At 41.2% G+C, this 25,505-nt stretch overlaps 1 protein-coding gene and 1 non-coding gene across 2 annotated transcripts in view; one reads left to right on the forward strand and one right to left on the reverse strand.

Moving 5' to 3' along the window:
• Nucleotides 1-25,505, forward strand: part of MPP4 (MAGUK p55 scaffold protein 4) — a 40,818-nt gene that overhangs the window by 1,799 nt on the left and 13,514 nt on the right. Inside the window, exons 3-14 of the mRNA XM_086345902.1 lie at nt 1,026-1,103; nt 4,148-4,228; nt 6,057-6,188; nt 7,432-7,513; nt 8,982-9,067; nt 11,765-11,836; nt 12,323-12,519; nt 15,925-15,989; nt 17,884-17,901; nt 18,833-18,871; nt 20,751-20,771; nt 24,720-24,734. Coding sequence (XP_086202028.1) covers nt 1,026-1,103; nt 4,148-4,228; nt 6,057-6,188; nt 7,432-7,513; nt 8,982-9,067; nt 11,765-11,836; nt 12,323-12,519; nt 15,925-15,989; nt 17,884-17,901; nt 18,833-18,871; nt 20,751-20,771; nt 24,720-24,734 — 886 coding nt within the window. The remainder of the gene's footprint in view (nt 1-1,025; nt 1,104-4,147; nt 4,229-6,056; nt 6,189-7,431; nt 7,514-8,981; nt 9,068-11,764; nt 11,837-12,322; nt 12,520-15,924; nt 15,990-17,883; nt 17,902-18,832; nt 18,872-20,750; nt 20,772-24,719; nt 24,735-25,505) is intronic.
• On the reverse strand, nt 21,772-21,843 carry TRNAC-GCA (transfer RNA cysteine (anticodon GCA)). The gene has a single exon. It is a non-coding gene; the product is annotated as a tRNA-Cys (tRNA).

Below are 25,505 nucleotides of genomic sequence, written 5' to 3' on the forward strand. Positions count from 1 at the left end.
TTTTCTTACTCTGAAGCTCTCTTTTATAAGTTGGCTGAAATTTCACACTATACAATAGTGTCTACTATCTGACTAAAATTTTGTTCTTCTAAACAAATGTTATTATCAAGAAAGATCCTTTTGAAGTTATTTTTGGGGGATGTGTTTCCTTCACTTAGGTGTGAAATGTGGTCAGCCTTATGGTGCATATTAATATTTTTAAAAGAGGTGTCAATGTATTTAGTGTGAACACAGAAGTACTCCTTACAGCACTGGCTTTAAAATACCTGATTTCTTTATCCATTGCTGGACACAGATTCCTTTCCCCCATGTTTTGGCTTTTGTGTACTTGCTAAGTCACGCAGTTATGTCCAACTCTTTGTGACTCCATGGGCGGTAGCCTACCAGGCTCCTCTATCCATGGGATTCTTCAGGCAAGAATCCTGGAGTGGGTTGCCATTTCCTTTTCCAGGGGATCTTCCCAACCCAGGGATCGAACCCAGGTCTCTTATATCTCCTGCATTGGCAGATGAGTTCTTTACCACTAATGCCACTTGAGAAGCCCTTGACTATTATGAATAAAGCCTCAGTGAACATGGGGTGCAGATACGTTTTTGAGATAATGATTTCATTTTACAATATCCTCAGAAATGGGATGTCCAATGGAATATTATTCACCCATAAAAGGAAGAAATCTTCCTTTTTTGGGACAGCATGGGTGGATCTCAAGGCAATATGTTAAGTGCAATAAGTCAGAGAAAGACAAATATCATGTCATCTCACTTGTATGTGGAATCTAAAAATGTGGAGCTCATAGAGACAGAGAGAGTAGTGGTTGCCAGGAGCTGGGGATGGAGGAAATGGGGAGATGTTGGTCAAAGGGTACAAGCTTCTAATTATAAGGTGAAAAAGTTCTGGCAACCTAACAAGCCTTATTAAAGGTTGGCACACAGGCTGCCTACCTGCTGGCACCGTTGCCCAGGCTGCTTCTCCCCTTGGCAAACCTTTGTTCAGTACATCATTCTCTCCTTGCTGCCCCTCTGCAGGTTTATGACAGCCTCCAGGAATTCAAAGAGAAGAAGCTCGTTCCTGCCACACCCCATGCACAGGCGTTATCCTGTGAGGTGAGGTGCTTTCTTTCATCCAAAGAATAGTAGTTTTAACATGATGCCATTTTACTCATAGTGCTAGTTTAAATGCTCTAAATATTTAATTGGTGACTATGCATCTAATCCTTGCTTCTAATTGAGCTTTAAAAGAAGAAAGACAATTGGCCTCCTGCCTCCCCAAATTAAAACAAAACACATTTCTAGAGAAATGTGTCTGTTTTTCTCTTTTTCCCTAAATATTCGACTCGGTTATGCTGCTGCTGCTGCTGCTGCGTCACTTCAGTCGTGTCCGACTCTGTGCGACCCCGTGCGACCCCATAGATGGCAGCCCACCAGGCTTCCCGTTCCTGGGATTCTCCAGGCAAGAACACTGGAGTGGGTTGCCATTTCCTTCTCCAATGCATGAAAGTGAAAAGTGAAAGTGAAGTCGCTTAGTCATGTCCGACTCTAGCGACCCCTTGGACTGCAGCCTACCAGGCTCCTCCGTCCATGGGATTTTCTAGGCAAACGTACTGGAGTGGGGTGCAATTGCCTTCTCCTGTTTTTCTGCTAATGATCTCCAATTTTACTTCTCCAGTCTGGACTTCTCCGCTAAATTATACTCTTATATCCACTGCCTCCTGCCCATTTTACTGTTTAATGGACCCTCCAGTTTAACAGGTCCCAAACTGAGCTCCTGATCATCCCCACCCCAAAGCTGCTCCTCCTCCAGCCTTTTCTATCTATTTTTGTTCTTGCATGTGGCTTCCCAGGTGGCGCTAGTGGTAAAGAAGCTTCCTGCCAATGCAGGAGGCACAAAGTTGTGGGTTCGATCCCTGTGTTGGGAAGATCCTCTGGAGTAGGAAATGCAGCCCTCTCCAGTATTCTTGCCTGGAAACATTCCATCGACAGAGGAGCCTGGTGGTCTGCAGTCCATGGGGTTGCAAAGAGTCAGACATGACTGAGCACAATTTTTGTTTTTGTGGTGCTTAAACCAACATCTTTGGGATCATCTTTGACTTTCTCTTTCTCTCATACCCACACCCAGTCCTTCAGCTCTGGCTTCAAAATACTCTGAGCTACACCACCTCTGCTGCATCACTGCATATAGCCATCATTTTCTCTTACATGGATAATTGCAATGTAGCATCCTGCCTGGTCGTCTCCTTCTACTCTTGCTCCCTATCTATTCCTGTCATGGCAGCCATTAAGACATTCTGAATTAAAGATGTGTCAAAATGTGTCACTTCCCTGCTCAAACTCTTCTACAACTTCTTATCTCAGAGTAAACATCAAAGCTATCATATAGGCAAACATAGTGCTACCTCTCTTGGATGTTGACTTACCACCCTCTCCTTATTCACTCTGCTTCAGACTCATGAACCGCTTGTGGATGTTTGAATCAGACATGTTCCTGCTGCAGGCCCTTTGCATTTGCTATCCCCTACATCAGTAATGCTCTTGCCTATATATCCACACGATATGCTTCTACATCTCCTTCCAGTTTCCACTGAAACGTCAGCTTCTCACAGAGACTTTCTCTGGTCACCCCATCTAAAACTGCAATCCCCTCATAGCACTCTCTATCCACCCTCCTTGTTTTATTTTTCTTCTTAATTAATTCTTTTCATCATCAAATAAAACTATTCTTTTTTTTATTTACACATTTTACTTCTTTTCTGTGGCTCCTAACAAAAATGTAAATTCTATGAGTGTGGGGGTTTGTGTCTGCCTATTCACAGCTGTATTTGCATCACTTAAAACAGTGTCTAGGGACTTCCCTGGTGGTCCAGTGGCTAAGACTCTGCCCTCCCAAAGCAGGGGACCAGGGTTCGATCTCTGGTCAGGGAACTAGATCCTGCATTTCAGAAAAAAATCAAAGATTTCGAGCACTACGACAGGCCCAGCACAACCAAGTAAATAAATACATACATATTTAAAAACAAACAAACAAAAAACTATACCTAGCACATAGTCAATGTTCAATACATATTTGTTGAAAAATGGAAGTCGCTCAGTCATGTCTGAATCTTTGCAACCCCATGTACCATAGTCCACCTGGCTCCTGTATTCATGGGGATTCTCCAGGCAAGAATACTGGAGTTGCCATGCCCTCCTCCAGGAGACCTTCTCCACCCAGGGATCAAACCTGGGTTTCCCGCCTTGCAAGTGGATTCTTTACCATCTGAGCCACCATGGAAGCCCAATATTTGGATGCATAAATATAATCCATTTTATTTTTATTTATTGTCCAAACCACATTAATAGAAACTTTTAAAAAGAAAAAAAATAAAGCCTTACAGCCAAAACTCCAGTAATCAACAACTCAAATTGTTCTTAGCTATCCATGGGGAAACACATACATGTGATTTTATTCAGCTGTAACTCTAGTGAGTGGAGGTGAAGTTTGCTAAACCTCTTGTTTTCATTTGACTGGATGTGATGTTGCTTGACTGGTGAGGATTTACAGAGTTAAATTCTTGAAAGCTCTTATGTTCTATCAGAAGCCAGGTCTACACTTAAACCAAAGCAAAGGGATCAGAATTTATTCTAACACTTTTTTATTGTTGCAACAAACATTAAAATTACTAATCAAATAAAAGCCTTAAAATACAAATTACCATTTTGTTTTTTAGTTGAAAAATGGAACATCCCATGGGATTAAAGCTACTTGGTTTTCCAGGTAACTGAGCCTGTACCTGGAGAACTCAGATATCTTAATTTGCCCATAAAGCATTCACATGAGCAAACAGTCACTTTAGAGGCACTGAGGGAAACTGCCTTGGCACATATGATCTTACACGATTAAGTTAGTCCTTCCCCCAAGTCTGTGAGGTGCCAGGACAAGGGCACTGTGGTTTAGATCTATCCCCCGTCTTGGATTCTATCTGCTGTAATGAAGTTTAGTGAATAAGGAAAAAATGCTAATTTCACCTGACTTTAAAGGTGAAGAAGAAGGCTTTAGTAACAGCTTTTCTTAGGTAAATATCATGTCAATATACCTGTTATCCAACCTGGGTGATGTTAACTAGGTGATAAAGATTATTAAAAATTCACATGTATGTTTTCCCACCAACCAGGTAGTGAAGATACTACGCGAAACCCCCAAGTCCCCTGAGATCCAAGAGCTAAGACAGATCCTCCAGGCTCCACACTTTAAGGCAAGTGCTTGCTAAAATTGACAAGGTATAACCATCCAGCACATTGACAGAGTTGGGAAGAAGAAATAAAGATGTGCTCTTGGAATAGATGTTCTTTTACTGTATGTGGGTAACCAACAGATTATACTGAAAGATGTGGGACTCAGATGTGACTGATGGGCGACTTAATCTCATTGGTTATGGAGCCAAGCCGGCTCTATTTATATGGAGGCATTCAGGACTTCCCATGGCATCTTGTTTTCCCCCTGAAAAGCCACCATTCCTCTAAAATTCTGGGGGACAGTTAAGGCACCATACATCCTTTCCAACTGGGAAATATTTTAAGTTTCAGAGATAAAGTGTATGAAGGTATTTGGAAAAAACAGTATAATAATGAATAGCTCTATGAGGGGGTATATAAAGAACATTTGATTGCAGAACAGAACCCTACCTTACAGGTTTTGAGACCAATTTATCAACAAATTAGAACTTTAAGAGAATATCTGCATCTGGAGCAATGGAATTTTTGAGTCAAAAAGTTTTATTTCACAAGATAAGCCTACAGAATTTTCTCTGAGTTCCAACAGAGTTCTGTCCACCAGTCTCAAGCAGAGTCGTAGAATGACTACTTCCCCACCCCATGAAATGAAATTTTAACATACCGGAACTATCTGATCGTACCCTAAACCAGGGGACTGCTTTTTCTCATCCTGTTTCACATGGGATCTTAGGTGTCATTGACAAATTAAACCAGCAAGATGTTTTGATTACTGCCTCTCATTCTACCTTGCCTGGGGAAACTATTACAATAATTATTTTGTAGTTCAAGTTTACAGGAGCATCATGGATTACATGGGTTTCCAGGAAATGAGAACATGACAGAATACATTTTATCAGGAATGAAAGAATAAATTGTGTGTTGCTTACCCTCTCTGTGCCTTGTTTCCTTATCTATAACATGGGGACAGTAAATATACTTGCCTCATGAGGATGTGTAGAAAAGGGAACCCTGGTAAATTAATGCAGCCTCCATGGAAAACTGTATGGAGGTTTTTCATAAAACGAAAAATAGAGCTACCATCTGACTCAGCAATTCCACTCCTGGGTATATACCCCCCAAAAACACTAATTTGAAAAAAATACAAGCACTCCAATGTACATAGCAGCACTAGTTGCCAAGGTATGAAAGCAACGTAAGTGTCCATCAACAGACGAATGGATAAAGACGATGTGGTACACACACACACACACACACACACACACACACACACAATGGAATACCATTCAGCCATAAAAATGAATGAGATTTTGCTATTTGCAGCAACACGGACGGACACTTTGAAGGAATTATGCCAAATGAAATAAGTCAGACGGAGAAAGACATACTGTATATCACTTATATGGGGAACCTAAAAAATACAATAATCTAATACGACAAAAAAGGAGCAAACTCACAGATACAGAGAACAAGCTAGGAGCGACCAGTAGAGTGCGAGTGGGGAGGGCCAATACAGGAGCGAGGGGGCGGGGAGTGTGAGCTACTGTGTGTGAGACAGGCTACAGGGATGTACTGTACAAACACGGAACACAGCCGGTGTTTTGTAATAACTGAACATGGAAAGTAAACTTTAAAATTATATAAAAATAAATTTTAAAAGTTAAAAATATATGCACACCTGCCTCAGAGTTACTGTGACGATTGAGTTAATCCACATAAAACACTTAGAACTGTGCCTGGCGCGTCCCTGTTGGTTGTCGTCGTGTGTCTCACACAGTACTGAGTCAGCATCTTCTAGGTGGGTGCATCCTATGCGTGAGGTTCATTTGCCTTTTCCTTCTCTGTTTCCAGGCCTTGCTCAGCGCCCACGACACGGTAGCTCAGAAGGACTTTGAGCCCCTTCTTCCCCCACTGCCAGACAACATCCCTGAGAGTGAGGAAGCAATGAGGATTGTTTGCTTGGTAAAGAACCAGCAGCCCCTGGTAAGGAAATCTTTTCATTTAGGATTACACCAGGGTTAATTGGGAGCTAAGTTATCTCTAGTAGTTATTTAGACAATATTTTTTTTAATAAAAATTTTCTTTAATTTAAAATAAGCAAAATGTTTCAAAGGCCATACAGAGAATCACTGGCAGTTTTCCTTATGCATGTGTTATTTAAACTAATAATTTCTCTTTATTTAACTATTAACTTCCCCCATCCAATCAAGGATATCTTTGAGCTACAAATTATTCTCCCTTTTGGTGAGGGTTATGTGTTTCCCCTATTCTGCTGATTTGCTGATTACCTACCTGTCTTTCTGACTTTATCATAGCAATCCTATTCCCAGCTAGGCATGGTTGCCAACAGAATTTTGTAATGCTTGTCTGTTCTGTTTCTTCAGTTGGCCAGAGGAAAGCAGTCAAAATCAGTGCTGTTGTACTTTTTCCTCATATGATTCTAGCAGAGATCACTGCTTCATCTTAGGATTCTTGAAATTTAGTGTGGTAGGTAGCTTGAAATAACTGTTGGGCAATATTCTTGTCTGTGGTCACCTATAGTGTGAGGCACTCAGGCAACACGAGGGAATCCATGATAACAATGGCTAAAATATATTTTAATCAATTTTGCCTGTGATTTCAAGCACTTTACAGGTTGTAATGTTTTCACCAGGAAAGATTTCTGCTTAGTGTTTTTCTTTTTTAACAGCTATGAGAAAAAAAGAAATTATTTTATTATTTGGCTCTGTGACATGTATATGTATTTCACCTAGTTCTAATGTATTTGCCTAGGTATTTTCCTCTGTTAAGGGGAAGCTAAGTAAGGCATTAATATGATTTTCTAAGCATATTTCCTTTGATTAGGTTGGAATCGTGGAAGTTCTGTTTATCTCTGGAAGGATCTCAATATTATTTGATGTCTATGTGGTTGAATAGAGATTCTGGCAGACCTGAGTGAAATGGCCTTTCCTTTTTGATGACATGGTATACATATGGCCCTGAGTGTGAGTGATAGTCACTCAGTCGTGTCTGACTCTTTGAGATCCTATGGACTGTAGCCTGCCTGTAGGCGCCTCTGTCCACAGAATTCTCCAGGCAAGAATACTGGAGCGGTTGTCATTTCCTTCTCCATGACCCTGGTTGGTATGAATTCCCTTGTTTGAAAGACCAGAACGACATTGAGGGAAGCCCCCAGGAAAGTGGTCATGTTACGTAAAAAATGGGTTCCACTGTACTCTCTTCCCAGGGAGCTACCATCAAGCGCCATGAGATGACAGGGGACATCCTGGTGGCCAGAGTCATCCATGGTGGGCTGGCCGAGAGGAGTGGTAAGCTGGAGCAGCGGTGTGCAAGCGCAACCGGGAAAACAGGGGACCCCGGTCTCCTATGTGAGGTCGAGCCTTTAATAAGTTCCACTGCTTTGTTACTAAGAAGGAAGACAGAAATATTCCAGAGAAACCAACCCCGTTGCCCTTCCTCACCGAGTCCCTCCATTTTATGCATTAAATTAATTTTCTGTCACTTTACATTCCCACATAAACCTAACAAGCTAAGCATCATCATGCTACTGTATAGATGAGGAGACTGAAGCTCACAAAGATTAACCACCTAACTTGCTTGAGGTTCACAGTTGGAGTTAGGGTTCAAGGCTAGGTCTGCCTCTCTCTATATTCCCAACTTTCACTCTCCACTTGGTCCTTCTGCTTTCTTAAAGGCACAGCTTTTCCACATCTTCAGACTGTTGTTGCTTGCCTTTTCTATCTGGGAATTGAATTTCCTTCTTTTCACTGCTGTGCTTCTGAAACCATCAGTTATCTACCTGCTGTCCCTTGTCCTCCCTGCTCATGACCCCGGAAACCTGGTGTAGAATTCATACACCAACATTCTTAGAGAAATTACCCAGAGACTTCCTAGTTGCTAAGTCTACTGGCCCTCCCTTAAGCCTCAGTTCTATTTTTACTTCTCTAGCACATTTGATGTTGAAGATAGCTTTCTTGAAATTTTCAAGAAGCTTCTTGTCTCCACTGTCTTACCTCATAATTCTCAAGGCTTAATCTTAACCCCCAAGTTTCTCTACACTTTCTCTTTTGAAGAATACCCCCACCCCATTTCCTTTTCATTTAACCTTTACTCACGACCGTGACATCTTTATTTTTATTTTTTAAATTTAAGTGGTGCTGGGAAAACTGGACAGATACCTGTAAAAGAATGAAATTAGAACACTTCCTCACACCATACACAAAGATAAACTCAAAATGGATTAAAGAACTAAATGTAAGACCAGAAACTACAAAACTTTTAGAGAAAAACATAGGTAGAACACTTGATGACATAAATCACAGCAATATCCTCTGTGACCCACCTTCTAGAGTAATGGAAATAAAAACAATAAATAAGTGAGACCTAATTAAACTTAAAAGCTTTTGCACAGCAAAGGAAATTATAGACATCTTTATTTTTAGTCTTATCTTCTTACCAATGTTCCAGTTCCATTTTACAACATCAGATTAGCAAAAATAAAAGTATCACCTTTAGTTAATGCCCAGTGTTGGTGAAAAGGTAGAAAAAGGCAATTCTCGTGTACTTTGGTGGTAGTGTAAATTCAAATAACCAGTTTGAATTTGGTGGTTATTTGTAAATTCAAATAACCAGTTTATTATTACTATTGTTTCACAGTAGAATTTAAGATGTCAGAGCATGCTTAGGTTAGTGAGTTTGTTAAGTAGTGTTGGGATGGCTGCCGCCCTTTTTGCGAGTTATTTGGCACCCCTCTGTTTTGTGTTCCGGTTTGCCTAGGGCTGTTATACGCCGGGGACAAACTGGTGGAAGTGAATGGAGTTTCAGTTGAAGGACTGGACCCTGAGCAAGTGATCCACATTCTGGTAACAAGTCTTCTCCTCGATTTATCCATGACTCACTCCGTGTTGCATCCAGCCTCTGGCGTGTGCGCCGGGAGGGGGATTCGAGTCCCTCCCGGCAGCCTACTCTCTCCAGGCCCTAGAACTTGTCTGTTTCTATGCATCTCATCCCCCTCACGTACTCCCTCTCCCCAGTTGATCTGGACCCTGCTGGAGATGTCCCTTCCCAAGCTGCTCTTTCAGCCTCAGGAAGACGGCCCAGGTCCTCATCACCTGGGTTGCTCTGTTGGAAACTGAGCCCGGGGTGGGCAGAGTGAGACTGTGGAGGAGAGTCTGAACCTGAGCAAACCACCCCTTGCTCCCCTAACATTTTTATGCAGTTTCTTTGAGGCAGCTTTGAGGTAGAAAAGAAGTCCCCAGAGGGCAGCAAATGGGGAGGGGGACATCTTTGCTGGCCCTGCCAGTCCTTGTGGTTGAGATGGGGATTTATGACCTGATTATATGAGCTTTTGGTTTCTTTTCAGTTCTCATTCCCATCCTTCCAACCATTGCCTGGGTCACCGTTCAGCTGTCAATATAGCCATAGCGTCATGCCCTGCCCACCTCTCCCCGTGCACACCCCCCTGTGGGGCCCGAGGTCGGTTATTATATATTATGTGTACTAGTGGTTCTCACACTGGGTTCTTGCAGGAACTCTGGATTTTCATAGATGTGCCTTAGGGACTGAGATGAGAAGTGGTATAATAAGGAGTATGTGTACCTGCTAAGTCACTTCAGTTGTGTCCAACTCTGTGTGACCCTATGGACTGTAGCCTGCCAGGCTCCTCTGTCCATGGGGATTCTCCAGGTAAGAATACTGGAGTGGACTGCCATTTCCTTCTCCCTGGGGATCTTCTCAACCCAAGGATTGAACCTGAGTCTCTTGCATCCCCTGCATTGGCAGGCAGGTTCTTTACTACTAGCGCTACCTGGGAAGCCCCCAGTAAGGAGTATATTAAGCACCTAAATATTTTGCAAACTGCTATGCAAGATTCTTTGTGGTTTAAAATGTACTGCCAAAAGAGCTTAAAGGACTGTCAGTCACAGATACGCATGTGTCCACCACAGTCCTTTTGGTACCAGCTGTGGAGTTACCATGACAGTGGGATCATGAGATTCCTGAGTGAGAATGAGATCTTTCTTGTTCATCTCTGGATCTCCAGTGTCTGTCATGGTGTGTGTTTTGGGGAGTGGGGCTGAGGGGTGTGTTCCTACCTCCCACATCAAGCTAGGAGGTTCTCTGTCTCCTCTACCATTAGTTTAGAGGCTTGTCAGTACCCCTGAGAAGACTTGGGATCTTCTTCCCCATCAGATGAGGCTGCCTGATACAGAAACAAGTGTTTAGGAAAGACTTACTGACAGAGACATGAAGAGTGAAAGTCAGATCAAGAGTTCCTTTCCCGTATTTGCATAAACTTCTGCTCTACTCCCGCGTAGCGAAAGGAGAGTTGGAGACTGCTTTGACCTGGCTCGGGTAACTACGGAGTTTTATTGCATGTTGGGAATTAATAGTTTAGCACTGGCAGCAAGTCGGAGAAGGTTTTTATCCTTCGTTTTCTCATGCACTCAGGGTCTAACGCGAAAAGCAAGACTCGAAGCTTTAACTAGAGTGCAACTTGAATCTCAGTGCTATCACTCCTTCACTCATTCGAATGAAATATTTATATGACTGTCCAATATGTGCTAGGCGTTAGGAGGTGGTACAGATATGAGAATATATGAACCTTGACAGCAAGGAATGACAGTAATAGATACCATTTATTGTGAGACTATTTTGTCGGAGGGTATTTATTTAACATTATTTCTAATCCTTGAAACAAAGATGAAGTTAAAGCAAAGCTCTTTAAGATTGATTTTTTTTTTTTGACAGTATTAATAAGTTTTCAAAGTCATTGTTTCTGATGATTACTGTCTAGGGTCCTGGCATTTCTAAGCAGAGATATAGTAATTAAGCGACAATTCTGAAGTTTTTCACCTAGCCTGTTCAGTCTGACAAGTCCAACTCTTTGTGACCCCATGGACTGTAGCCCGGCAGGCTTCTCTGTGCAAGGGATTTTCCAGGCAAGAATACTGGAATGGGTTACCCGTTTCCTTCTCCGAGAGATCTTCTGGAACCACAGATCCAATGGCAGGGGCTGGGGGCGTTGGGGTTGACGGGGCGGGGGTGGGGGGCGGTGGGGAGGGGAGGACTCCTGCATTAGTAGGCGGATTCTCTACTGCTGAGAGGCTGGGAAAATGACTAACTCCTACCTACCCCAACAGTATACATGGCTGATGTCACGATGTCCTTACTATGACTCTACACTGTGAGGAACCTAAAAGTTCTTACACACGACAAAGATGATACTTCGTTGGTTAAAAAAAAAAAGAGTTCCTTTCCCTCCTCATGCTTTGGGGGAAAAAGAGCTTGCTGAGTGTGGTGTCCTGATGAGAGCAAGGTGGAGGGTACTAGGAGAGTCCAGCCTCAGGACCCTGGACCCCACACAGCAGGACAGAAGTGAAGCTAAAGTTCTTCTAATGTCCATTTCTGGGTGGTGATATTTAGCTGTTGAGCCCTTGTAAAAGCCCCTGTGGGAGATGTCACCATTTGACCTGCACACATTGTTTTTAACTTTCACCTGCCAAACCCTAATAACCCAGTAAAGTCTGAGGTTTGCCATTCTCTCCTCTGACATTTTCTAGGCCATGTCTCGTGGCACAATTATGTTCAAGGTGGTTCCAGTTTCTGACCCTCCTGTTAACAGCCAGAAGACGGTAAGAATTAACTGAACCTTCAGACCCACACAGTAAAAACCTTTACCCACACACAGTAAATCCTCCACAATAACAGCAAAAAAAAAAACCACAAAACAAAAAAACTTTATATTTTACTACTATCCTCTGTAATGTGTTGATCATTTGTTCAATATTGTATTGCATATTTTTCAACACTGATGACATGAGACGCAAATCAGTAAATGAACACAGTAAGAGAAGATGGGGGTATTGAGAAGTTAAGAAGTAACATCAGGAATGGTGAACATTTGAGCAGAGACTTCTCAGAGCTAAAAGATTTTATTCCCAAAGTCACTTTTTTTTTTTTCATGGCTCTTAGACTCAGTTCAAGAAGGGATTTCTTCTTGGTGAAGATGGAGAGGAAAGATAGCACTAGTAGGTAGAAGAGTCAGAGAGATGATTTTAAGTCTTAACAACCTGGGGGTAAGGATTCTTCTGATGATGTCATTATGTGCCTACCATCAGGTGTATGTTCGTGCCATGATCGAGTACTGGCCCCAGGAGGACCCCACCATCCCTTGCATGGATGCCGGGCTGCCTTTCCAGAAAGGAGACATCCTCCAGATTGTGGACCAGAATGATGCTCTCTGGTGGCAGGCCCGGAAAATCTCTGACCTTGATACCTGTGCTGGGCTAATCCCTTCTAACCAACTTCTGAAGAGGTAAGAAAAGTCATTATTCCTGGACCCAAGACTGAGTCATCAGGAAATAAAACATTTCTCAGGTTTTTGCAATTAAGGAAGATAAGCAGTGTTACTGCAATTAAGATAGGAGGAGAGACAAGCAGATAGATGAACACACACTGGTCTATAAATCCAAATGTCAACTTGTCAATATGCCCTAAACATCTTAAATACCAAAGGGACCAGGATAATCATATCAACTAGAAAAGAGAGACTAGTACTTGGGAAACTAAAGTTTAAAAGGTAGTTCTGGCTCCCTCTATTAACCTTTCAAGGCTGAGTTGAAAGCTCAGTTACTGAATCTCAATTCATCACCCAAGGAAGTGATTAGAGAGAGAAAGAAGATAGAATAAGAGGCCCAAGACTCAGCCAATGTTAAGAGATCACAAAGAAGAAAATGGAGCCAGCAAAAGAGACTGAGAAGGAATCGCCAATGAGACAGGATGAAAATCATGATGTTAGAGTGTGCTGATCAACTATGTTCACCACTGTTGTGGAGACTGAGAACTGACCACTGGATTTAGCAAAGGAGGTCATTGGTGATCTTGATAAAAGCAATTTCAGTGGAGGGGTGGGCCAAAATCTGAGTAAAAGGGGATTTGAAGACATTGAAAACTGAGCACAGAAAAGTCTTTGCAACATTTTGTATAAGGCAGAGCAAAGCAGTGGAGAAATAGCTAGAGGAGAGAGCAGAGTAGTATGAGAGTTTTTAGATGGGGTAGATAATGCTAATGGGGGAAATCCAGTGAGAGGGAAACTTTCCTGATACAGGAGAAAAAGGAGAGAATTGCTGCTGTTATCAGTCCTTGAGGAGGCAGATGGAGAGGTGATGAAGTCTATAAGTAGAGGGGTTGGCCTTGTACAGGATTCTGAACAGTTTACCCACAGTAATCGCAGCAGTAGAGAATGCAGAGTGTGGGCACAGCTGAGGATGAGGGATATGGTGCGAGCTTATGGAAAGTCTCTTCCATCTGCTCTTATTTTCTTATCAACCAATGTCATGGCTGAGAGTAAAGTGGGTAGGAGATTTTGGGAAGGAAAGAGGAGAAAGCTTGAAAAGTTTCTATGAGAACTGGAGAGAAATTGATTGACTAAATACAGTCATCAGCATTAAGGGCCCACTTAGGCTTCAAGTTCATAAATTTACAGTCAAATTTACATAAATTTGGTCAGCTTCCTGGGAGGACAGGTCCAGACTAGACAGAGAGTCAGACTTAGCAGTAAATTAAGAGAGGGAGAAGAGAGTGTCTTTTATGAAGGATCATGACATTTATGTTAAGGAGGGAGGTGACAGTGTAGGATCAGTGGAAAGGAAGTCAGGTCAGTGGATTATAGGTTCCTAAGAGGTTGATAGATTATTGGAGTGGGAAGACAGAAGTTGCTGGTAGAAGAAAGGGATGCTAGAAATTGAAATTATAGAGATTGTAGTTTTTGGAACTGAAAGGTCTAGGGGATGACAGTGGGAGGCAGTAGCTAAGGTCATTGGAAGAGAGGAGATCAAGGAACCAAGAGGCCAGGGTGTTGGAAGAGGCATTAATGTGCCAAATAAAAATATTCATGAATTATGATGGAGCAGTGTTAAGAGCTGGAGAAGGCAATGGCACCCCACTCCAGTACTCTTGCCTGGAAAATCCCATGGACGGAGGAGCCTGGTAGGCTGTAGTCCATGGGGTCGCTAAGAGTCGGACACGACTGAGCGACTTCACTTTCACTTTTCACTTTCATGCATTGGAGAAGGAAATGGCAACCCACTCCAGTGTTCTTGCCTGGAGAATCCCAGGGACTGGGGAGCCTGGTGGGCTGCCGTCTATGGTGTCGCACAGAGTCGGACACGACTGAAGTGACTTAGCAGTGTTAAGAGCATGGGAGTGAGCAGGAATCATCTGAGAATGGCTTCCAGAAGAGTCAGGAGGAGGGTATTCAAAGTGAGAGCCTCTTCTAGGGAAGAGGGAGAATGGTCTGGAGATGGCAGGGCAGAGACCCCCACCTCCAGGCCCTGTGGGGTGAGGGCCTTGTGGTATGCTGGAGCCAGCCCTCAGAGCCCGTGTGCACCCTTCCTCATGGTCAGTGACGTCAGATGGCAGCTGGAAATCAGTCACAGTGGGAAGTTGACAAGACCGAAATCAGCTAAGCTGCGCATCAGGATTCCCCTCCCCCTCGAGTCTGGGCTGGTATACCAACACAAGCCTGGGAGCAAGAGGAAAGGGGAGCAGGGACCTCCGGGGGACCTGGGTTTAGTTAAGGCAAGAAGGTGAAAAGTGAAAGTGCAAGTATCAGTCACTCAGTCATATCTGACTCTTTCAGACCCCATGAACTGTAGCCTGCCAGGCTCCTCTGTCCATAGAATTCTCCAGGTAAGAATACTGGAGTGGGTTGTCATTCCCTTCTCCAGGGAATCTTCCTGACCCAGGGATTGAATGCAGGTCTCCTGCATTGCAGGCAGATTCTTTACCATCTGAGCCACCAGGGAAGCTCCAAGAAGGTCAAGTGTGGTGAGAGGCTTCACTGAAGGTTTTCTACCAGTTCTAGAGAGTGTGAGAAAGGGTGTCAGGGAGCGGTGGATGGTAGATGGAACAGGGATTAATGTGCAGAGGATAAGGAATGACCCGAATTTGGGGGCTGAGGACACGCACCAGGGATAAAGGCCTAATGAGATTAGTCCTCATGGTCTCAGAGCAGGGAGTGGTGTGGAGGCTCTGGTGGGGGTCTTGCAAGGAGCACACAGAAATGACAGGCTTATTGGATCAGTGCACAAATAAAGGGCAACAGAAGGAGTTGAAATTCATGTGGCTCTAAATGGACTATGGAGAGCCTCACAGGTTGGGAGGGAAACCAGAACATGTGGTGAATATTCTGAGACCTGCTGGAGCGGGCTACCACACCAGAAACGGGGGTGCCAGGGCTCATGCACTGAAGCCTTGGGCATATGAACTAGGGTCATGGGCTGGGTGTTAACTCTAAATCAGTTTGGCTCTGAGAAGATGCTATGAGGCAGGACAAAATAAGAAAGACTGTACATTTGCAGAACGTATTTGACAATGTGTGTGGAGGCTTCCCTGGTGGCTCAGATGGTGAAGAGTCTGCCTGCAATGCAAGAGACCTAGGTTCGACCCCTGGGTCAGGAAGGTCCCCTGGAGAAGGGAATGGCTATCCACTCCAGTATTCTTGTCTGGAGAATTCCATGGACAGAGGAGCCTGGCGGGTTATCCAGTCCATGGGGTCACAAAGATTCAGACTTGACTGAGCAACTGACACTTTGGAGGTGGAATCTTGTTCACTTGGTTGGAGGCAACAGAATTCTAGAAAACTTTCTGTCCTGGGTCTATCTCACCTGGGTTAACCTGGGTTCTATTTTTTTCTCACAGTGTATTTGTTTTTGCACAGGAAGCAACGGGAGTTCTGGTGGTCTCAGCCGTACCAGCCTTACAAACACCTCAGATCCACCATCTGTGAGTATGCTGACACCTCAAATCCAGCGCTTGCCTCATGGGGAAGCCAGCTCCGTCTCTTCCAGGACTGGCTTCCTGCCCAAAGGAGGATCTTTAAACGTCCCCATGCCCCAAATGGCCTCCTGGCAGCCGTCTGAAATCCTACCGTAAACATTCATTCCTTGGGATTTAGAAGACTTTTCAGTTTTCAGTTTGTGAAAATGCAAATGTCCTTGTGTTGTGACACTTTCAGGGTCCACTCCCCAGCTTGAAGTCCCCTGAGGTGTCTATGGCTAGTCCATGCATTGTACATCTACTGGCAAGCAAGGCTGCGTGGTGGTGTAGTGTGTGTGCCTTTGACAAGTAAACATGGGACTGAATGAGTTCGATGAGTGTAGTTTGTTCACTACACAGTGTTTTCAGATGGCAATGGGGCAATGGTCAGCAAAGGCATCCACGGTGGCAAACGCTTGTGAATGACTTACTGCCTTAATGAGGGATGTTAGCTTGTAGAGTGCAGCTAGACCCTACTGATCAAGGCCCTTCCGATATGCTCCCTGGCAGCAGTTACAGAAGGGGAAGAGGCACCCCGAGGAGGGAGAGGGGCATAGACGTAGACTTGCCCATAGAGAGTTCTCACCCTCTTTATTTCTCAGTTCTCTAAGCCAAAAATTCCCATTTTTTTTTCTCTTGAAAACATGACAACTATAAAGACATTTTTTGGGAAATAAATTCTTAGAATTCCTTTACACTGGCAATAGTTTCATACTACCTTCCAGTTATGGAACCGTATTTGACATGATTATAGTAACAGCTGCAGTACTACCTTTTATCTTTTTTCTCTAATGTAACATTTTATGAGAAACATTTGTCATGATATCATCTTCATGGTGATATTCTAGTTATTTCCCCTGTGCTTTGAAAAAAATTTTGTTTACCAAACCAGATTGAAGGACTTCTTTAACTCATTTTCCTATTTTGTTTATCAAAGGCATAAGAAAAGTCTAACTCAGCTTTAATCAGTATCTGGTAACCAGTAGGACCACTTGTTCACATTTAATTTGCTTGCACAGGCTATGTGCCACTTCTGTTAGACTTTTGCAAAGTCCATCTTGAAAAGAGTTTGCAGCTCTGTATTATTATCTTCACATATTTCTGAGTCCAAGAATCCCAGGTATGGAGCCCACTGACTTAAAGGATCATTTCTCGCAGAGATGTTTTTGATGGAGGACAGCACTATCTGAACTATCGAGTCATTTCTTTTTAGTTTTTGGAGATGATGTTACAAATAAATATTTCTAAATATGAAATATCAAAATGAAATATTATTTCATATAATTCTGTTCTGCTTGAAAGTTACTATAGGAAAAAAAATCTCAGGTAAAGATACTGATTCAGAAGGTGTACACAACTTTATTACTCAAGAGTTATTGAAAAATTCCAAGCATATGTTAGTTTATACACAGTTACTAAAGAGTTATTTACTGAAGATTCACTGTAGTTGTCATCTGTTTCCCTTCCTCCTTTCTCTCTCTTCCTTCCATCTTTTCTTCCTCTTTCTCTCTTCCTTTCTCTTTCTTCTTTTCATTCAAGGTTTGAGTTCTAAAAATATAATGAATCAATAATAAGTGCCTTAATTCAAAATGAGTAGAATGCAACTCTTGCAGAGTTTATTAGGATAGAAGGGAATAGGATTTGCCAGAAGCAAACAGATTCTGTTTCCAGCAAGGCTCATGAATGTATTGGTTTCTATAGGATATTCACTTAGCATTTTGTTACTAAATCTCCACTGAATTTTTAGAGAATAATTTTGGCACTTCACTTTTATTAATGTGGGTAAATTCATCTGATAAATTATAGCATAAAATATTGTGCTTTCTCTCTTTCCCCCCTTGCTTCAATCATCTGTACCCAGCGATTTCTATGGAAGAAGGTAGGAAACAGTATTTGTGGGGAAAAAAGCTTCATTTCCAAAAGCCACCTAGAAAATTCCTGTAGCTTTCTTAATTCACTTCATTTCAGCTGTTTAATAAGCTCTTTCTGTGTGCCTAATAATGTACTAATCACTAATACCCTAATTTATAAAAAGATGTCAGTCAAAAGAAAACATATGCAGGGTTTGGGTTACACTGTAAAGAGTTTTGAGTTGAACAATTTTGAAAGTTATATTCTTTTATTCTCATATATATATATATCCTAACTAAAGGTAAAAATAGTTAATCTTATTGAGCACTTACCATGTGTATGAGCTTTTCCTGCATTATCTCAATCTATCCTACACAGTATGTATTGTTACTACCCTCATTTATAGATAGAAAATGGAGGCTTAGAGGTAAAATCATTTGTCCAGCATTCAAAAGCCTATGCTTTTATAATTTTAACCATGTGATGTCCTGTAGCCTCCCATAACATATATTTTCATTTAGTACAATAGAGTCCTTTTTATCTATCTGAGTGAGTGATTGCTGTAAGAATAACATGATATACGGTGGTCTGAGTTTCATTGCCATAGCCTATACATAGGGGATTTTTGCAGAGAAGGCAATGGCAACCCACTCTAGTACTCTTGCCTGGAAAATCTCATGGACGGAGGAGCCTGGTGGGCTGCAGTCCATGGGGTCGCTGAGGGTCGGACACGACTGAGCAACTTCACTTTCACTTTTCACTTTTCTGCATTGGAGAAGGAAATGGCAACCCACTCCAGAGTTCTTGCCTGGAGAATCCCAGGGATGCGGGAGCCTGGTGGGCTGGTGTCTATGGGGTCGCACAGAGTTGGACACGACTAAAGTGATTTAACAGGGGATTTTTGTTGTGATAGTAACACATTTTAATTTCATTTTTTCCCTGTCTATGCTCTTTTATAGATGATGACATGAAGATTGATGAGAAATGTGTGGAAGCAGGTAGCATTTCTTGATAGATTTACTACTAGGAGAGATACAAAGCAGCTCAACTATAGATTTTCTGAAGCAGAGTCAGTCGAAGGACCCATGGACCTTTTTCTCTGGAAGAAATGTGTAAAATAAGTCCCCACCCCAGCATTTTCCTGTGGTTCTGACACTCAGAAGGGAAGCACAGGTGGAAGGATGTCTCCATGCTCCAGACCAACCTTTTAGAAAGTGTTCTAGAAAGCACTTTTTGGAAACGATCACAGAAACACACAGTAATGCTCTAGTGTTACATTCAGTAACATTCAGGAGAAATTCTAGAATCCACATGCTCTTTGTGAAATACTATGGAATACTGAGATATCAAAATTTTAAAAGCAAAATATCCAGTTATTGTTTGATATCATCTTCTGGTAGATTCCAGTACAGATCAATAGTCATGGGTTCCAAATTTCTGAGAGATATATTAAAACTTTTCACATTTCTATCCTTATACTTTTTGGAAATTGGGAAAAGATGTTTCAAATTTAGTGGCAAAACTAAGATTGACTCAAGAATCACTAGGATTTTGTTGGAAGACTAAATGGAGAGTCTTTAGTCTGATAAGTGAATGTGTCTTGGCTTTACAGGTTAATCTAGTTTTAGAAATTAAAGAATGACATGAAATGTTTAAATACTGAGTATTTCAAAGATTTACATATATTTCCCAGAACAACTACAGAATAATGTTGACATTATATTTATTCTACCAAGAACACATCCTGGGTGAGTGGTTTTAACTAGCAGTAATATTCATTTCCTTTCTATAATTTTAATGAAAAGTTTTTATTAGGTTAACCAGTCACATCTTTCAAGTTCAAAAAACTAGGAAAATATATTCAGTAAAATTCCCTCTCTCTTCCTGTTTCCCTACTCAGTTTTCTTTCTTGAGGCAATAAACGCTCTGTTTCTTTGGCATCCCTCCAGACATATTCTGTGCAATGATGTATGTTTTTTCCTCCTCTCCCACACACCTCATTCTCACCTCTTTTTAAAACACAAATGCATGTACTCTTTGATGGTATGCTATATATACTGTTCTGTTCCTGTTTTTTTTTACTTAAAATTGTATCTTTGGAGGTGATTCCATCATAATACATAAAGAGCCTCCTCATATTTTTTTAAACAGCTTATTGATTAGGTAAGTTGTTGTGCATTTATATAATCACATACTGGTAGACATTTGAATTATGTCTAATATTTTCTATTATAAACAATTTCATACATGAGTAGACCATAGATGTAGCATCACCAGATTCAAGGATGTATTAGTAATATTGCTATATATTTCAAATTGCTCTGCATATAAATTCTAGCTTCTCAATGCTTAATGTCTCCTTAAAACACTAACAATAATCATTTTAACTGATGAGGCATTTGCTTTATCTCAGGTATTTTTCAGTCACCTAAACAACCCTAACCTGTCAAGCTATTTGTCTCCTTCTTCCGCTCATCCTGCTCCCTTTGCTTATAGACCTCCAAAGCTTCAGGCAGGCCTCTAGCAGCAAAGCTGTGTAACATCCAACCAGATATTGGAGTTTACCATGACATTCCACCTTTCCCTTCCCTCTGAGTCTCTTTTTGATCTTATTTATCCTTTTCTATTTTATGATTTTATTTATTTTAAGCTCCTGCTTGTATCCCTTCTTGTCATCACAGCCCAGCTGCTTATATATCTCATTTAAAACTTTATTGCCACAGACACACCCCTGAGTTGGCCTTGGTTTAGGAAAAGCATTTTAAAAGTGTTGTGTGTGCAGAAACACAGGGTCAGGGAATTAGACTGTTGAACTATAGACTTGCTATGGATAGTAACATAACTACACTTCTGTTTTGCCTCATGGAAAAACGACAGATGAAGAAACATTTGAATCTGGTAAGATGTGAATATTTGGTACTGGTTTATAAATGTGTTATCCAAATTTTGGTATACGTTAAACACTTTTTAAGGATGTGAATAAATACGTCAACGGTATGGTTGTGAGATATTGTAAACTTCACCTTAAGAGGTGCTGTTCATTAGGGACATTTTGGAACCCTCTGGGAGCACTGTTTTGGTTTTCATATTGATTGGGGGGCACTACTGGCCTTCAACTGCTGGGAGTTGGGGATGCCAGTTGAGCTGCCGAGTGTGGGACCATCCTACACCAACTCCTGAATGGACAAAACTCATTACAAATCTGAGTAAGTAATTCTTTAATACACAGTAGTGATGTAAGGTTTCACAAGATGTAACATGAAAAGCTCATTGGTTTAGAAGAGTGTCATTATGGAGACAGATATTTATACAGAATAAAGACATTTATTTTGCAAGTGTTGAATAATTTATTCCACACATTCTGTCTAATCTATACTGATAGAAAATACACTGGCAAGTGAGGTATTTATACTAAATCAATTCTTTTCTTTTTCTTTAACATGTTATTGTCATTATTGATGACACATGGTTTCATCCAGTATCTGGTCCTCAAAGTACTGTTGACCTTGTTAGTAAAAAAAAATAAATCCCACAGAGTATTTAGGCACTGGCAACCTTTGGGAGCGTGTTAACCTTACTCACCCTCTTCTAGTGTATGATGTCTCATTTTCTTCACTTCATCAGTCTATAATTACTTTGGCATACATTACATCTACTTCATTTATGTCAAGTTCCCCCTTTCCCATATACACAAATAAATCTAATCTGTTACTATTTATCAGAACATGTTTTTTTTCTAATGTCCACTTGTTACTTTGTTCCTGTATTTTTCTCTACTTCATATTAGGACTATTTTCTGATCTTCTTACTTCCTTTAAAGCCAGGCTTCTTCAGTATAGGTAGGTATAAGCATCATAAGAGTACCAGAGTGGGTTGCCATTTCCTTCTCTAGGGGATCTTCCCTACCCAGGGATCGAACCTGGGTCTCCTGCATTGCAGGCAGATTCTTTACCAACTGAGCCACTAGGGAAGCCCTCAATATAGGTAGGTATAGGCATCTAATAGTTTCTCTTGTTTAATAGAGAAGTCATTCCCAAAGATTTATATTTTGAAATATATACTTTTTTAAAATACAGACTTTTAAAATATAAATCGCTTCCTTTTACTTTCTTTATATTCCAGTTAGAGCATTGCACAACCCATTCCAGTATTCTTGCCTGGAGAATCCCACGGACAGAGGAGCCTGGCAGGCTACAGTCCTTAGGATCTCAAAGAGTTGGACATGGCTGAAGTGACAGCACACACACATGCAGAGCATTGCACTGGTTTTTAAAAGTTATATGTGTTAGATTATATCTATGGATTTCACTTTATAAGAGTAGAGAGATTGCTGTATATATATTAGTTATAAAAGAGATAGCATTGAGGCAGATGGAGCTGGGAAACTACTCACCTAAATTCTCTGAAATTATTTACCATTTATATTCTTTCTAAATTTCCTGTTTTCAATTAGATAATTGGCCTGTTAGGGGTGATTTAATGATCTACACTTGGTTCAGTGTTTGGGATTGGTTTAATGCTTAATTCCTCTGGATTATAGTCATCCTTCTTTGTTCTGTTCAACTGGTCATTTTGCTGGAGACACTCTGCATGCCAAAGTTGCAGCTTAGGCTTAGAGGTACTTGAGACATCTGTGAAAGGAAAGGCAGTGTTGCAGTGGTCAAAGCCATGGACTGGAGGCAGAATGTCCAAGCGTGAATTCTGGCCCATTACTCACTAACTGGGAGGCTCCTCTGTCACTTAACCTCTCTGCCCGTCAGGTTATTGTTGTTATTGTTCAGTAGCTAAGTCATGTCCAACTCTTTGCGACCCCATGGACTGTAGCATGTCAGGCTCCTCTGTCCTCCACTATCTCCCAAAGTTTGCTCAGATTCATGTCCATTGAGTTGGTGATGCCATCTAACTATCTCATCCTCTGTTGCCCTCTTCTCCTTTTGCCTTCCATCTTTCCAGGCATCAAGGTCTTTTCTAATGAGTCGGCTCTTCACATCAAGTGGCCAAAGTATTGGAGTTTCAGCTTTGGCAACAGTCCTTCCAATGGATATTTAGGACTGATTTCCTTTAGGATTGACTGATTTGATCTCCTTTCAATCCAAGGGACTCTCAAGAGTCTTCTCCAACACCAAGGCTCAAAAGCATTAATTCTTTGGCACTCAGCCTTCTTTATGGTCCAACTCTCACATCTGTACCATGACTACTGAAAAACCATAGTTTTGACTAGATGGACCTTTGTCAGTAAAGTAATGTCTCTGCTTTTTAATATGCTGTCATAGTTTTTCTTCCAAGGAGCAAGTATCTTTTAATTTCATGGTTGCAGTCACTGTCTGCAGTGATTTTGGAGCCCAAGAAAATAAAATCTGTCACTGCTTACACTTTTTCCCTTTCTATTTGCCATGAAGTGATGGGACTGGATGCCATGATCTTAGTTTTTTAAATGTTGAGTTTTAAGCTAGTTTTTCACTCTCCACTTTCACCCTCATCAAGAAACTCTTTAGTTTTTCATTTTCTGGCATTAGAGTGGTAACATCTATATATCTGAGGTTGTTGATATTTCTCCCAGCAATCTTGATTCCAGCTTGTGATTCATCCAGCCAAGCATTTCACATGATGTACTCTGCATATAAGTTAAATAAGCAGGGTGACAATATACAGCTTTGACATACTCCTTTCCCAATTTTGAACCAGTCCATTGTTCCATGTCTGGTTCTAACTGTTGCTTCTTGACCCACATTATAGGTTTCTCAAGAGACAGGTAAGGTGATCTGGTATTCCCATCTCTTTAAGAATTTTCCACAGTTTATCCTTCAGGTGCCCCATGTCTAAAGTGGGAAAAATTATATATATAAAACATGCTTAGAACATAAGTGCATGAGGGTTAGCCAGCATTATTACAAAGAAATATAGGGGCAGTCAGCAGTTCGTTCTCTGATAGAACTGCAGAGGAAAGCGAGCAGCTGCCCTTAGTTACGGTAGGGCTCCTTCTGGACTCCTCATGGTTGAAAGCATGAGAACTCTCAAGTACATTCTGAATCCTCCTCACTTAGGAGCTCAATTAAGGAACAATTGGCTCGAGGCTGGCATTTTTTTCTAAGATGCTCAATTCTGTTCCTTGAGCACTTAACGGGCAGTTAATTTTCTTAAGTTTTATCCCCAACTTGTCTCTGAATGAAGTATGATGTGACCTCTTTGAATACCTCTGAATGGTATAGTCTAATTAGGAATTCAATTTACATACACACACACTCTCTCTCTCTCCCCACTACCAAAAACAAACAAACAAAAACAGGGATGATAGATGTTTCAAGACATCTAGAAAACAAAGAAAAGAGTATGCTCTGTGTTTAGTTACACCTATCTTCAAGGGGCCAACTGGAGGTGGAATATGTAACTGGGCCTGGGATGGGTAAGGAATGAGGATGGTGTGGCTCAAGGCTGCCAGTGCCCCTTCCACCGCTTCCTCCACATCACAGGGTTGCAGGCAGATGGCCTCTGGCAGAGACAGGGAGAGAAGGCTCACATTAGTTGACTTCCTATAATTTCTCTCTTTCAATCCCCATCTGTGCCAGCCGGGTAGAGGGAAGTCTGCATGGATAGAGGGCCTTTGAGGAGAGTTGAGATAAGCAGCTTTCAGGAAGTTAGAGTCTGCTGGGCAGCAGACACAGGTCCAGTGAGTTTCTGAGTCTAGTTTGTGTGCTGTTCATCTTGCCCAGCTTACAACTCTCTCTAAGGGTAACACGAATGCCTCACTTGTGTCATTTGTTTGTTATTTGTCTTCAGTTTGCCAACTTGATCTCCTCAAAGGCTTAACTTTTTCATGTCTGTTTCTTAACTTACCAAAATATCCAGAGGAACTTTCAGAAGGTAACTATTCATTTTTATGTCCTTGGTATACCAAATAGAGCTGTTTGAGATCTTTCAAACATGCCTCAACATGAATACTTCACTGGAAGTGTTTTAAGATATGATATTTTAAGGATGAAATCAATGATGAGACATTCAATGTCATAGAAAATATATTTAAATGAACAATGAAAGTACTCTTATGACTATATCCCTAAGTAAACATTTTCTTTTAAACTTATTGCCAATTTTCAGTTAGAAAAATGTGCTTTCTTACCAGAAGACGGAATCGATACTTGTGTGTTTTCTTTATATTTTAAAATGTGTGTTTAAACACAAAAGTTAAGAAAGATTTATGTCATTTCATTCTATGAATAAATGCTCTTTCTATATTATTTCAATGATCAGAACAGAGTTGTATAAGTGAAAAGGAATACGTTAGTTAAGAAGTAATTTCAAATGACAGTTTTATAAAATTTTTCCCCGTAGTTTTCGATAATTTTTCTGAGACCCCAGTGGAAGCAGAGACAGAAATTTAAAATAGCTCTAGATGTTACTACGAGGCACAGTTTTCCACTCTTTTGTCTCTCAGAGTCAGAAAGAATTTGCATCTATAAAGCAAATACTAATTTTCTACAGAATGAACCATTTCATAAGGGAAAAAATAACAACCCATTTCTAACAAAGAAATTAATTATTGGGTCTACAGAACGCCATAGCTAGGAGTTAAAGCCAAAACCAGTTTATATGTTTCTTTTTTAAAAAATCAGTTTTCCTTGGGAACATTTAAAA

The sequence above is a fragment of the Bos grunniens genome, chromosome 2 (genome assembly GCF_055505025.1).
Source record: "Bos grunniens cultivar Pamir isolate PY7600 chromosome 2, Bosgru_T2T1.0, whole genome shotgun sequence".
NCBI lineage: Eukaryota > Metazoa > Chordata > Mammalia > Artiodactyla > Bovidae > Bos > Bos grunniens.